The 15,904-nt window shown below is 48.7% G+C and overlaps 1 protein-coding gene across 1 annotated transcript in view; it reads right to left on the bottom strand.

Annotated features, from left to right (window-relative positions):
• Positions 1–13,561, bottom strand: part of LOC140196888 (V-type proton ATPase subunit B-like) — a 60,460-nt gene extending 46,899 nt beyond the window's left edge. The window contains exon 1 of the mRNA XM_072256796.1: positions 13,350–13,561. Coding sequence (XP_072112897.1) covers positions 13,350–13,446 — 97 coding nt within the window. The 5' untranslated portion in view covers positions 13,447–13,561. The remainder of the gene's footprint in view (positions 1–13,349) is intronic.
• Positions 13,562–15,904: the final 2,343 nt, after the last annotated feature.

The raw sequence follows: 15,904 nt of genomic DNA, 5'->3' as shown, positions 1-15,904 counted from the left end.
CTATGAATTCAATCATATTATGATCATTGCCTCCTTTACATTAAGCTCCCTAATAAAATCTTGATTATTGCACAACACCCAATCTCAGATCGTCTTTCCCTGAGTAGGCTCAAGCACAAGCTGCTCTAAAAATTCATCTCGTAGGCATTCAACAAATTCTCTCCCTTGTGATCTGACACCAACCTGACTTTCCCAATTCCCTTGCCTATCGAAGTCCTTCATTACAATTGTGTCATTACCCTTATTACATGCCTTTTCCAGCTCCCTTTGCAATCTCAACTCCACATCTTTGCTACTGTTAGGAGGCCAATATATGATTCCCATATGGTTTTTTACCCTTGCAGTTTCTTAACTCCACCCACAAAGATTTGACATTCTCTGACACCTCTTTCTAAAGATGTAATTCCATCTCTTACCAACAGAGCCACACAAGTGCCTAGGCCTTCCTGCCTGTCCTTTCAATACAAAGTATATCCTTTGATATTAAGCTCCCAACTATGACCTTCCAGCCCTGATTCAGTGATGCCCCCAATGTTGTACTCTAATTGCACCAGGAGTTCATCCACTTTATTCCAAATATTTTGAATCTACCTGTGAAGCCACTTTCAACAAATTATGTACCTATATTCCCAAATCCCTTTGTTCTACCGCTCTGCTCAGTGCCCTGTTGTTTACTGTGTAAGACCTACCCTGGATGGTCCTACTGAAATGTAACACTTCGCACTTGTCTGCATTAAATTCCATCTGCCATTTTTCAGCCCATTTTTCCAGCTGGTCCAGATCCCTCTGCAAGCCATGATATCCTTCCTCACTGTCCACTACACTCCCAATCTTGGTGTCATCTGCAAATTTGCTGATCCAGTTAAACTCATATCATCCAGATCGCTGATATAGATGACAAACAACAAAGGACCCAGTACCGATCCCTGCAGCAGACCACCAGTCACAGGCCTCCAGTCAGAGAGGCAACCATCTACTACCACTGTCTGGCTTCTCCCACAAAGTCAATGTCTAATCCAACTTACTACCACATCATGAATGCTGAGTGACTGAACCTTCTTGACCAGCCTCCCAAGCAGGACCTTGTCAAATGCCTTGCTAAGGTCCATGTAGACAACATCCACTGCCTTGCTTTTATCCACTTTCCTGGTAACTTCCTTGAAAAACTCTATAAAGTTGGTTAGATGTGACCTACTATGCAAAAAGCCATGCTGACCATCCTTAATCAGTCCATGTCTATCCAAATACCTAGGTATATATCTGATCCCTTAGACTATCTTCCCACAACTGATGTCAGGCTTGCCAGCCTATAATTCCCTGGGCTATGCTTAGAGACTTTTTTAAACAGAGGAACAATATTGGCTATCCTCCAATTCTCTGGTACCTCTCCTATTGGTAAGGATGTTTTAAATATCTCTGCCAGGGTTCCAGGAATTCTTTCCTATAATGAGGCGACCAGAGTGGACACAATATTTCAAGTCACAAACAAGAGAAAATCTGCAGATGCTGGAAATCTGAGCAACACACACAAAGTGCCAGAGGAACTCAGCAGGCCGGGCAGTATCTATGGAAAAAAAGTACAGTCCACGTTTCGGGACGAAACCCTTCAGCAGGACCGGAGACAAAATGCTGAGGAGTAGATTTGAAAGGTGAGGGGAGGGAGAGAGAAACACCAGATGATAGGTGAAACTTGGGAGGGGGAGGGATGAAGCAAAGAGCTAGGAAGTTGATTGGTGAAAAAACAGAGGGCAATGGAAGAAAGAAGAAAGTGGGGGAGCACCAAAGGGAGGTGATGGGTGGGCAAGAAGATAACATGAGAGCGTGAGAGAGGGACAAGGGGATGGGAAATGGTGAGGGGGGGTGGAGTCATTACTGGAAGTTTGAGAAATCGATGTTCATGCCATCAGGTTGGAGGCTACCCAAATGGAATATAAGGTGTTGTTCCTCCAACCTAAGTGTGGCCTTATCCTGACAGTGGAGGAGGCCCTGGATGGGCATATTGGAATGGGAATGGGAAGTGGAATTAAAATAGGTGGCCAGTGGGGGATCCCACTTGTTCTGGTGGACAATATTCCAAGTGTGGTCTAACCAGGGTTTTATAGAGCTACAACATTTCTTTGCAACCTTTGAGCTCCATCTCCTGACTAGTGAAGGCCAATGCACCATACGCCTTCTTAATCACCCTATCAACTTGATGGCAACTTTCAGGGACACACTCGAGAGCACAGCCGAGTTATGCCGCGTTCAGCCCTTCACAAGATCCTGTCAGTCCTGAACCATGGTCTCTCAAAGAGCCTCCCCAGTCTTCTCTGGAAAATCCAGGTAGCTCCTGACTCTCTTGCAGGCAGTGAGTTTCCGAGGGTCACCACTTTCTGAAGGTTTCCCTCACACTACTGGAGGAGGTGATAGGGGCAAGTTCTACACCAATGTTTAAAAGGATCTATCACTAGGGACCCTTACTGTCTGGAACATGCCCTATTGGGGCAGGAGGGAGGTACAGGGTCAGGAATGATTCTTCTCCCCTCCCCCACAACAATCAGACTTCGGAATGGTCCATGAATCCATGAGCACAATGTATTTATTTAGCAATTGATAGTAATTTTGTAACTTTGCACCGTACCACCCCCTTCAACCATTTGGTGCCCAAATAAAACCTAACTGTTTGATCACTTTGCACTGAAGTAGACTTCGTTATTTTTTGCTTTGTAAATATTATGCTTCATTTATGTTTTCCTTGCAAGTGCTGTTTATCTGACGCCCGGTGCCTGTGATGCTGCTGCAGGTAAGTTTATCCTCACACCTGTGCAGATGACAATAAACCCGGATTCAATTTTGACTTTGTCTCCTGGCCCTGAACTCCTGCCATTGGAAACACCCCTGGCATCCAGTCTCTGCCCTGGGTCATGAAGTTTATTGCTTAAAGGCAGCAACACACAATAATTACTATAAGTTACAATGAGAATATACACACAATATATAAATATATAAAATAATGCAAAAGGGACCAAAATAGTGAGGTCGTGTTCATGGGTTCAAGACAGTTCAGATATCTGATGGGGTGGGGGGGGTGGGTGGAGGAAACTGTTCCTGAATCATTGAGTGTGTGTCTTCAGGCTCCGGTACCTCCTTCCTGATGGTAGTAATGAGGAAGGGGCATGTCCTGGGTGATGGGGGTCCTTAATGACAATGTTCCCTCCAACGTGAGTGTGTGTGTGCGCAAACACCTTTGGCTACTAGAACACAAAGGAATTAAAACTGTGCATGAAAACGTCGTCACCTTCTACGTCATCGCGGCTTAAGTATATTTCACTATCGAACACAATCACATTTCCTTTTCCAGTTTCTCATGCGGATGGTGTTGACTACGTGGCGTTTGTGATGATTTGTCTGAAGGTTTTAGAACTGGCTCACTTATGCTGTTTTTTACTGAAGAAGTTATTCGGTGCGCACACATTGTCACTGGGCAAAAAAATGGCACAGCGCAAGGTTTTTGGGCACAGTGGTCATTACAACTGAGAGGGAACACTGCCTAGTGATGGACCCTGACTATGATATTCTTCCAGCAACATCTCAGTGATTGCCACAACGTTGTCCCTGCAGATCTCTAACTGCGCTACAGGATGATATATATTATTCCGTACACAGTGTGCATTCAAACATAACACTTTCAGTCCTGTATTGATAACTTGTTTTGATTTCACCGCCCATGTTACACTTCACCTCGTCCCACTGACGGCAATTTCACCCTGTCATCTGCCCGTCCTTCCTCACAGTCCCACTGCAAACTGTATTGACTTGTATACCAGTTGCCCCGCACCCCCAGTTCCCACCTCCCCTGACAATTTAGTTTAAATCCTCCCCAACAACTCCAACAATCAGAAACAGAATCAGGGTTAATAGCTGTTGTGAAATTTGTTGTTTCTGTAGCTCTGGTGAGGGAGTGTTCATGGGTTCATTGTCCATTCAGAAATCTGATGGCAGAGTGGAAGAAGCTATTCTCGAATCGTTGAGTGTGTGCCTTCAGGCTCGTGTACCTCCCCCTCGACGGTAGCCATGAGGAGAGGGCATTTATTCATTATTTACTTGGTGATACGGGGGGAGGGGGAGACAGACAGAAGGTGACACAGACAGATGAGGATTAGCCTCGAGCGGAGCTGGCAGAGGCTGGGTGGGCCGATTGGCTGTCTCATGATGCCCGCTCCCCCTGGGCTTCCCGTGGGGTCTGTGGGCGGACCAGCGAGCGGGCCGTCCTGTGCCATTGCAGGTGTTAGCCCGCTCCCTCTGGGACAGCTTCTAATTAGTAGCATTGAGCAAGAGCCCCTGCCGGGCCTTTCAGGCTCAACGGTCAGTTCCAATCCGGAACCTGGGCCCCTGACACATCGGACAATGCTCGCAGCTTCTTGTCGAGGAGGGGTGGGGGTGGCGAGGTGCAAGGGGAGGGGAGCGGGGCCTGTTGGTTCTGATTAAACAGGACAGAAAGCTACAAGTCTGAGCCCTGCACTTTGACCTCCGACAACACGTAGCCAAGGCCTGTCCGGGAGCAGTTCAGGCATATACCAGACTCCAGATCCAGAGTAAGTTTTATTTATCACACGTACATGAATACCTACAGTGAAGTGCATTGTTTGCATTAACAACCAAGTCAACCTTCGGGTGTCCTGGGGGGGGGGGGGGCAGCCCACAAGTGTTGCCATGCATTCTGGCACCAACACAACATGTCCACAGTGTTTACCAGAACAACGAGAAAACAAGTCAACAACAGCAGCAAAACGAGCCACTTTCACCACCCCGGCAGCATGTTCCATGCACACACCACTCTCTGCGTAAAAAAGCTAGCCTCTGACATCTGCCCAATCGCCTTTCCTCCAATCACCTTAAAATTATGCCATCTCGTTTTAGCCATTTCTGCCCTGGGAAAATGTCTCTGGTTATCTATTCGACCTATGCCTCATCATCTGGTACATCTCTATCAAGTCACCTCTTATCCTCCTTCACTCCATAGAGAAAAGCCTTAGCTTACTCAACCTGTCCTAATAAGACCTGCTCTCTAATCCAGGCAGCATCTTCATAAATCTCCTCTGCACCCTCTCTAAAGTTTTCACATCCTTCCTATAATGAGGTGACTAGAACTGAACACAATACACCAAGTGTGGTCTAACCAACGTTTTATCGAACTGAAATGTCACCTCACGGCTCTTGAACTCAATCCCCTGACTAATGAAGGCCAACACACCGAAACACCTTCTTAACCACCCTATCAACTTGCGCGGCAACTTTGTGGGATCTACGGATGTGGACCTCAAGATCCCACTGCCCAGAATCCTTGGCCCACTTCCTGAGATGACCGAGATCCTTCGATAACCTTCCTCACTCGCCACCACCCCAGCAAGGCTGGTGTCATCACAACCTCATTAAGCACATCATCTGAATCACTGACACAGATAACAACAGTCAGCCCAGCACCGAGCCCTGTGGCACACAACTGGTCACAGCCTCCAATCACAGAAAACAATCCTCCACCACCACCCCTGCCCACTAAGCAAAAGTTCAAAGTAAATTCATTATCAACGTACATAAGGTTGCATCCTATTGCCTGGTTCACCCTGGAACCCTGATTTAGCCGTCCAAACCATTCAATATTTTGGGTCATTTGCTTTGAGGTTTATATTGTCTTCTTCTTGAGCCTCATCACCCCCATCACCCCTACTGGGGCATAGTCCACTGACTGCAGCTTGCCAGAGTCCTCCGTCCCGGGCCAAACTTTCACCTGGATGATAGGAGGACGTTCGGCCCCGTGGCTCCCATGGAGTTGTAGCTTTCACCACACAATTTCATTCATCCTCTCGGTGAGGATCCTTCCTCTCCCAGGGTCGAGGTCATTCGAGCTTCTGAGGGCACCTCTGCAGCTTTGGGTTTTTATGGGATGGGGTTGCTAGCCTCATGCCCAACCCTGTTCCTGTCACAGCCAGACTTGGGACCTATCCATGTTTGAGTTATTTTGTGGTTTAGTTTATCTTGGGTTGGCCTGAGGTCCCTGCTGTCTGGGGATGCACTTTGATTTAGGATGGACATCGAGTTCTCCAACCCAGTGACTTGATCCTTCTCCCCCTTCTCTACTTTTAATATTCCCATTCTGGCTCCTCTCTCAACCCTCCAACCCTCCTCTTCTCCTTCCCTCCCCGCTGGTGCTCCTCCTTCTTCCCTTACTCTTATGGTCCACCCTTGTCTCCTGTCTTCCTCAGCCCTTTACCTCTTCCACCTATCACCTTTCAGCTTCACACCTCATCCCTCTCCCCCACCCTCCCACCCACCTTCCCCCTCACCTGGTTCCACCTGTCACCTGCCAACTCCCCCACCTTCTTATTCTGTCCCGATGAAGGGTCTGGTCCAAAGTCTCCACTATATTATTATTTTTATTACTATCTTTGTAACTAGGGTTTTTTTGCGGTCATAATTATATCGCTGTGTGTGACGATTGGTTCTGTGTTTTGTACCTTGACCCCAGGGGAATGCTGTTTACTTTGGCTGTATTCATGTGTGTGGTTGAGTGACAACTAAACTAGAATTAAACTTGAACTTAATTCATTAAACTTGTTTATCCCTCTCCATAGATGCCGCCTGCCCTGCTGAGCTCTATGTGTGTAACTTTCACTGGGGATTGAGTTTTGCAGCGTATGTGTGTGTGTTTTGGAAATATCAGCATGGTATTCTGGTTTTGTTTATTGGTGAAGCTTCATTTTGATCTTTTCTTTCTTTCGGACCGTTCTTTTAGCTGGATGTTTGCTTTACTTGGGGCAGTATGGTCGCGTCGTCATTAGCGTAACTCTGTTACAGCTCCAGTGACCCAGGTTCAATTCCCACCACTGCCTGTAAGGAGTTTGTATGTTCTCCCCGTGACCGTGTGGGTTCCTCCCACATTCCGAAGATGTACGGGTCAGGGTTAGTAAGCTGGAGGAATGCTGTGTTGGTCCCAGAACAGAAAGACATTCCTTTAGAAGAGATGAGGAGGAATTTCTTTAGCCAGTAGGTGGTGGGTCTGTGGAATTTATTGCCACAGACAGCTGTGGAGACGAAGCCTTTGGGTATACTTAATGCAGAGGTTGATAGGTTTGTGATTAGCGAGGGCATTGAAGGCTAAGGGAGAAAGCAGGAAGTTGGAGTTGAGAGGGATAATAAACCAGTCATAATGGAATGACAGAGCAGACCCAAAGGGCTGAATTTACGAATTCTGCTCCCAAGCCTTATGGAAGTGCAGCAACATTAGGCTGGGCTACTCCGCAGGTTAGGGTTGCACTTCAGCCCCGTCCTCCTGATATATGGGCACCCAGTACCCCAGTGTGGGATGGGGGGAGAGGGCCGGGGCACCCAGTACCCCAGTATGGGGTGGGGGGAGAGGGCCGGGGCACCCAGTACCCCAGTATGGGATGGGGGGAGAGGGCCGGGGCACCCAGTACCCCAGTGTGGGGTGGGGGGAGAGGGCCGGGGCACCCAGTACCCCAGTATGGGGTGGGGGGGAGGGACAAGTCACCCAGTACCTCAGTATGGGGTGAGGGGGGAGGGCTGGGGCACCCAGTACCCCAGTATGGGGTGAGGGGGGAGGGCCGGGGCACCCAGTACCCCAGTGTGGGGTGGGGGGAGAGGGCCGGGGCACCCAGTACTCCAGTGTGGGATGGGGGGAGAGGGCCGGGGCACCCAGTACCCCAGTATGGGGTGAGGGGGGAGGGCCGGGGCACCCAGTACCCCAGTATGGGGTGGGGGAAAGGGCCGGGGCGCCCAGTACCCCGGTATGGGGTGGGGGGGGGGGGGCGGGTCACTTGGGGGAATTACTTGTGAGCTTGCCCGGCCAAAATGGGCATTCATGGGTGCAGGCGTCGGGCAGTCAAGGGCCCTGCCAGGGCCAACTGCCCGCCCCTTTTCCAGGGATCTCTTTGTGCCTGGGTGTCTTTGGAGAGGGAGCATGCAGTCACCATGGTACAGTGGGAGAATTCCAGGACTGGAGGGCCCCCAAGGGAAATGACTGTTTTATAGACAGTAATAATCTTATTTTAATTTGAATTTATTCACTGTCTTGTAAATACTTGATGTTTGTATTTTGTGTATTTTGGTGTAAATAAACATTTTTTTATCATTTTTTTATAAGAAAACACTTGCAGGTTGCCCAGCACAATCCTCACAAACGACACATTTCACTGTAGATTTCCATGAACATGTGACAAATATAACAAATCTTTATTTTGTTTCAATGGTGAGATTTAGTCCTCTCGGGTTAAGTTTACAGAGGCCCTCAGTCTACTTTTCCTGTGTTTTATTTGGAGCAGTTTTAGCATGGCAGTTTAAATTCCGGCTTATTTTAAAGTAATTTATTCTGGGGTTGGTTATTTTGGGGAAGGTTTATTTTTAATGGTCAGTATTTTGAATTGCTTTATTCTGGAGTTTAGATAATTTTGCTGTGAATTTATCTTGGAGCCAGATTAGTCTGAGATTCTGTTTAGTTTGGTTGTCAGTTTCTTTTGTGTCATTTGGGGTCAGAGTCATAAAGTCATAGAGCAATACATCACAAATACAGGCCCTTCAGCCCATCTAGCCCCTGCTGACTATACGGCCCATCAGCCAGTCCCAGAGTCCTACATTTGCCCCGCCTCCCCTCCACGTACCTGTCCAAGTGTTGCTTAGAAGATACTATTGTACTTGCCTCAACCACTTCCTCTGGCAGCTCGTTCCATAAACTCACTGTTTTTGTGAGGAAAATTTGCCCCTCTGATTTGTTTTAAATCTTTCACTTCTCACTATAATTTCATACTTGCAGTTCTGGGCAAAAGACTGTTACAGTCCATCTTAACAATGCATATTCTAATTTTAAATACTTTTATATGTCTCCTATATTCCAAGGAATAAGTTCCTAGCCTGGTCAACCTCTCCCTATAACCCAGACCCTCTAGTGCTGGCAACACCCTCAAATCATTTTGCATTCTTTCCAGTTCAACCACATCTCTACCATAACAGGGTGACCAAAAACTGTGCACAGTGCTCAAAGTGTAGTCTCACCAACTACGTGTACAATTGCAACGTAATGAACCAAGTCCTTTACTCAATGCCCTGACTGATGAAGGCCAGCACACCAAACGCTCTTTTCTCCACCCTGCCTACCTGTGACACGGCCTTCAATCAACTGTGCCGGGGAGTGCGGCCCAGGTGGGGAAAAAAGGATCAGTCATGATTAAGTGGCAGAGCAGACTTGACGGGCCAAATTCTGTTCCTTTGGTCTTAATTCCTCAGTCCCTCTGTTCCGTTACACTCCCAAGGCACTACCATTCAACTGGGACTGGTCTGGTAAGAGCCAGCAAAGAACCAGAATGGACCGAACTGTGTTGTAACATGAAGTAATTCTCAGACTAAATTGTCACATCCTCGGACTGTGTTGGTCGTTAACGCAATACCACACATTTCACTGTGCGTTTCCATGTTTCAATGTACACGCGACGAATAAAGCTAATCGTTTCTTTAATTGTTATTAGAATCAGAATCAGGTTTATTATCACTGGCATGTGTTGTGAAACCTGTTAACTTAGCAGCAGCAGTACAATGCAATACATGATAAGTATGGAAAAAACTGAATTACGGGGTGCTATTTCCAATCCGATCCACACAGATTGTGGTCTTCCAGCCAGGAAGTCAAGGATCCAGTTGCAGAGGGAGATACAGGGGCCCAGGTGGTGTAGTTGTTCGATCAGTACTGTAGGAATGGTCGTATTAAGTGCTGAGCTGTAGTCAGTAAACAGCAGCCTCTGAACTCCAATCACCCCATGACCGAGGCCAGTGAACCAAACGCCTTCTTCACCACTGATAATTCTGATCATCTGGGGGCTCAGGCCTCTTTGGGGCTGATCTATTTTGGTTTCTTTGATTTGGGGGTGGGGGGGAGGTGTTTATTGTGTTCAGTTTACTTTGGGCTGTTTTACGATGATATTTTGGAAGGCCAGTTACTTTCAGGGAGTTGCTCAAGTTTGCAGAGTTTCTTTCGGGATCGGTTTGTTTTAGGAAGGTAATCAAAAAGCAAAACTGCAAATAAGACTGTGAGATATAGGAGCAGGATTAGGCCATTCGGCCTGCTTCATGGCTGACTTACTATCCCTCTCAGCTTCATTCTTCTGCCTTCTCCCCGTAACCTTTGACACCCTGACTAATAAGAAGCATCCACAAAGCCACGGGAAACAATTTAGCAGTGAGGTTATGGGGAAGAGTTCAAAAATCCAAAATGTAGGTAGTCAGTGATAAAGCAATGGAAATTGGGGAAAGCCAAACAGTTATAGGGTTAGAAAACGCCAGAACCCAACAGGTCTCTGTGAAATAAATACAGAATAACAACTTGGCATGGACTAGATGGGCCGAAGGGCCTGTTTCTGTGCTGTGGTGTTCTGTGTACATTCTCTCGGTGACTTTCCTCCAGGTGCTCTGGTTTCCCTCCACACTCCAAAGACGTACGGGTTAGCAAGTTAATCAGTCACATGGGTGTAATTGGGTAGCACGAGGTTATTGGACCAGAGGGCCTATTGTCATACTGTATATCATTGTGATCTTTCTTGTAAAAATGGTTAAATTTATGTTTTTCTTGTGAAATGTCCCCATTGTGTCTCAGCACCTCTCTCTCTGTAACCCCATCTTGGACGACCTGACAGAAAAGGCCACAGCAAGTCCATATTGGCAGCGACATCTCCAGCTCCATCGCTGAGTGCTGGCTGCATGTTCAGCTCGCTGCTGCTCGCGCTGCTGACGTACGTCCGTGCTGCTCGATCCAGTTCAAACCGTTCGCTGATGACACAACACAGTCTCTGGCCACATCAGCAACCATGATAAGACAGCATACAGACAGAAGGTGGAGCAGCTGGTGGAACGGTGCGAGCACAGCAACTTGGGTCTCCACGTGGACAAGACCATGGAGATGATTGTGGACTGTAGGAAGGTGCAGGCTGACCACTCCTCCCTGAACACACGCAGTTCCTCCGTGTAGAGAGTCAGGAGCACCAGGTTTTTGGGAGAGCACTTAATGGATGATCTCAGCTAGTCACTGAACAACAAGAAGCCACAACAGCGTCTTTGTTTGAGATGAACAAGGCTCCCCACACACCCTCACCCCACCCATTCTAACAACCTCTTTACAGGAGCACCATCGAGAGTGACCCGCATCACCAGCTGCGATGGGAATTGCAAGCCATCTGACCCCAAGTCCCTACAAAGGATTGTGAGGACAGCTGAGAGGGTCATCGGGGTCTCTCTTCCACCATCTGAGATATTTATCAGGAGCTCTGTGGATGCAGGGCCCTTAGCATTGTCGATAACCCCTCCCATCCATCCAGCAATCTCGTTGACTGCCAACCATCAGGCTAATAATAATTATCATTATTATTATTACTAATATTATTATTAATATTAGCTGGAGGTACCAAAGCATTAGGATAAGAACTGTTTGGATGGGAAACAGCTTCCTCCCCCAGATTAGATTTAGATTAGATTAGATTCAACTTTATTGTCATTGTGCTGAGTACAGATACAAAGCCAATGAAATGCATTTAGCATCAGACCAGAAATGCAAAGAATAGTGTTATTTACAACTGCGAATAAAAAAAGTGCTACAGCACACAAATATAAAAGTACTGAGACAGTACAATACGGATGCAATACTGCTTAGCGCTGTGGTGAGAGGTTCAGCAGTGTCACAGCCTCAGGCTGTGAGACTGCTGAATTCCCTGCCACCACCCAGGTCTCATCACGTTTGAAGTGTTAGTAACGTTGTCCTGTTTACTTTTTAAACTTGTGTCGTAAATACACCTTATTATTTGTTAATTTATTTCTGGTGATATTACTTTATGTGTTGTGTGTGAGTTATATGTATTGTGCTGTGCACCTTGATCTGGAGGAATGTTGTTTCACTTGCCGGTATTCGTGTGTACAGTTGAATGACAATAAACAGAAGTTGAGTGTTGCTTATCTGATCCTCCGTGCCTGTGGTGCTACAGGAAAGTTTTTCATTGCACTTGCACACACATGTACTTGTGCGTATGGGCAGGGTCCAGAGGAGGCTCACAAGAATGATGCCAGGAATGAAAGGTTAACATATGAAGTGTGTTTGATAACTCTGAGCCTGAACTCGCTGGAGTTTAGGAGAATGAGGTGCAACCTCATTGAAACCCTTTGAATATTGAAAGGCCTAGACAGACTGAACGTGTAGAGGATGTTTCCTACGGTGAGTGAGTCAAAGACCAGAGGTCACAGCCTCAGGATCGAGGGGCTGTCCATTAGGAACAGAGACAAGGAGGAATTTCTTTAACCAGAAGGTGGTGAGTCTGTGGAATTCATTGCCATGGATGCTTGTGAAGGCCATGTTATTGGGTATATTTAAAGCAGAGGTTGATAAATCCTTAAACACGAGGAATTCTGCGGATGCTGGAAATTCAAGCCACACACAACAAAGTTGCTGGTGAAACCAGGCTCTCCTCTGTCTACACTTCTCACTGTCTCAGTAAAGCAATTAGTGTTACCAACTTACCCACTCACCCCGATATTCTCTCTTTCGCTCCCCCCACCTCCCAACAGGCAGAAGATACAAACACCAACCAGTGCTTCTACCAGACTCAAGGACTGATCCCACCCTGCTGTTATAAGACTATTGACTGATCCCCATTATGATAAGATAGACTCTTGGCCTCACAATCTACTTTGTTATGGCCTGGCACCATATTGTTTACCTGCACTGAACGTTCTCTGTAACTGTTACACCTTATTCTGCATTCTTGTTCTACCTCACTGCACTGTGTAAAGATCTGATCTGTTTGAACAGTCTGAAAAATACGAATTTCACTGCATCTCAGTGCATGGAACAATAATAAACCAATTTATCAACTTACACCCTCTCCCCAGAATACCCCTCTCTCCATCAGCCCAACATCCTGTAACACTTTAACCCGACTCCACCGCCACGCCCTCTCTCCTCTCCCCGTCGCCCTGTTACACCCTCTCTCCTCTGCCTCTCCCCATGACACCATAACGCACTTTCCCTGGTGTTAGATCCCCCACCCCCTCTGCCCTGTCTGTGCTTGGCGCCTATGTTGTAGTGCTGGTCCCCACCCTCACCACTCCCTGTCTCTGTGTCCTGTCCATGCACTGTGTTGAGTTGGACCACCCAATCTCCTCCCTCTCTCACTGTGCCCCCTGTCCACACCCGGTGTTGTTGGACCTTCTCCCTCTGTCTCCCTCTCTATCTCCTTTCCCTCTATCGCTTTCTTCCCTCGCTCTCTCTCTCTCCCGGCCTCCCTCCCTCCCTCTCCACCTCTCTCTGCTGCCCGGGTACTTACTGAGACGAGGCTGGCAGATGTAGTCCCGGCTGACGGCGCAAACGTGCTCCCGGACTGCCGCCAACTCGCTGGCCCTGACCTCCACCATGGTGGACATGTTGTCCCTTCCCCCGGGAGAGAGAGCCCTGTGCAGCGTGACCGCCTCTCCCCGCAGCCGCTCTGCTCTCCGCACGCTTTCCCCTGCCACCGCCCAGGTGAACTCGCCTGTTTACAGTAAGCACTCGAGCGGAGACAGTAAACTTTAACCGTGATCTGGCCGGGGAGGACCGCGTTCCTCCAGTCTGGAGGTCAGGCAAGGTGGAGAGAGCGCGGTGTCTGAATCCGGCACCGGCGCCGGCACCGACCCCGGCCCTCCTCGTCCTCCGTTACAGACCGTGAGAACATAGAACACAGGAGCAGGGTTAGGCCGTTCGGCCCATCAAGTCTGGCCCGCCATTCTATTATGGCTGATTCATCACCCCTGTCAAACCTACTCTCCTGCTTTCCTTCCGTCACCTTTGATCCCCTGACTGATCAAGAACCTATCGACCTCCGCTTTAAATATAGCCAATGACTTGGCCTCTACAGCCGTCTGTGGCAATGAATTCCACGGATTCACCACCCTCTGGCTAACAAAATTCCTCCTCATCTCTGTTCTAATGGGTCTGAGGCTGTGCCCTCTGGCCCTAGATTCCCCCACTATAGGAAACACCCTCTCCACATTCACTCTATCTGTGCCCTCTGGTCCTAGACTCCCCACTGTAGGAAACATCCTCTCCATGACTCTACCCAGGCCTTTCAGTATTTGATAGGTTTCGGTGAGATTCCCCCACCCCATCATTTTCCTAAACTCCAGTGAGTATAGATAGGCCCAAAACCATTAAATGGTCCTCAAATGTTAACCCTTTCATTCCTGGAATTACTCCCGTAAACCTCTTCTGGACCCTCTCCAGTGCCAGCACATCTTTTCTTAAATAAGAGGCCCAAAACTGCTCACAATACTCCAAGTGACCAAAGCTGTATAAAGACATTTAGAAGACCCCTGCCCTGCGGCCCGTTCCTCTGTCGGACCCCCCACTTGCTGGAGGGAGTGTGACAGCCCAGCCAAAACTGAGAATCACGGAGTCATGTGGACAGCAGCCCTTCAGCCCAACTGGCTCATGTTGACCACAGAATCCTACCAGCTCACATTGGGTTTACAATACTGCAAGCCCCTCACCTCCGTGTCCCTCTCCAAATGAGAGACAGAGTCAGTTGTTAGTGATGGTAAACCTGATTCTGGGATTGGCAATGGAGCAGGGGATGGGCAGGGCTCAAAGTTTCCCCTCCACCCCTCCTTGTCTCCATAATCCCCTCCAGTCCCTACACCCCTCCTTGTATCCATAATCCCTCCAGCACTACACTTCCTCTATAATCCCCTCCACTCCTACACCCTTCCTTCTCTCCGTAATCCCCTCCACTCCTACACCCCTCCTTGTCTCCATAATCACGTCCAGCCCCTACACCCCTCCCTCTCAATAATCCCCTCCAGTCCCTACACCCCCCTCTATAATCCCCTCCACTCCTACACCCTTCCTTCTTCCCGTAATCCCCTCCACTCCTACACCTCTCCTTGTCTCCATAATCCCCTCCAGTCCCTACACCCCTCCCTCTCTATAATCCCCTCCAGTCCCTACACCCCTCCCTCTCGATAATCCCCTCCACTCCTACACCCCTCCTTGTCTCCATAATCACCTCCAGCCCCTACACCCTTCCCTCTCGATAATCCCCTCCAGTCCCTACACCCCCCTCTATAATCCCCTCCACTCCTACACCCTTCCTTCTTCCCGTAATCCCCTCCACTCCTACACCTCTCCTTGTCTCCATAATCCCCTCCAGTCCCTACACCCCTCCCTCTCTATAATCCCCTCCAGTCCCTACACCCCTCCCTCTCTATAATCCCCTCCAGTCCCTACACCCCTCCCTCTCGATAATCCCCTCCACTCCTACACCCTTCCTTCTCCCCGTAATCCCCTCCACTCCTACACCCCTCCTTGTCTCCATAATCCCCTCCAGCGCTACACCCCTCCCTCTCTATAATCCCCTCCAGCCCCTACACCCCTCCTCGTCTCCATAATCACCTCCAGCCCCTACACCCCTCCCTCTCGAAATTCCCCTCCAGTCCCTACACCCCTCCTTGTCTCCATAATCCCCTCCAGCCCCTACACCCCTCCCTCTCAATAATCCCCCTAGTCCCTACACCCCTCCCTCTCTATAATCACCTATGCCCCTTCCTGGATCCATAATCCCCTCCGTACCTAAACCTCTCCCTGTCCCAATAATCCCCTCTACCCCCTATACTCCTCCCTGTCTCTGTAATCCCGTCCGCACCTACACCCCTCCCTGGCCCTGTAATCCCCTCCGACCCCTACACCCTTCCCTGTCTCCATAATCCCCTCTGGACCTTACACCCCTTCCTGTCTCTGTGACACCCTCCCACCCCACCTCTGTAAATCTCTCTGGCCACTAGAGGACGGCTGGGACCCTAATCCCGGGAAAGTTGACCCTCCTGGAAGTGGTCTTGATCCTGTGAAAGC

Source organism: Mobula birostris, chromosome 4, assembly GCF_030028105.1.
Source record: "Mobula birostris isolate sMobBir1 chromosome 4, sMobBir1.hap1, whole genome shotgun sequence".
NCBI lineage: Eukaryota > Metazoa > Chordata > Chondrichthyes > Myliobatiformes > Myliobatidae > Mobula > Mobula birostris.
Note: the sequence above shows the minus strand (reverse complement) of the source record. Positions and strands in the feature narration are given on the sequence as shown.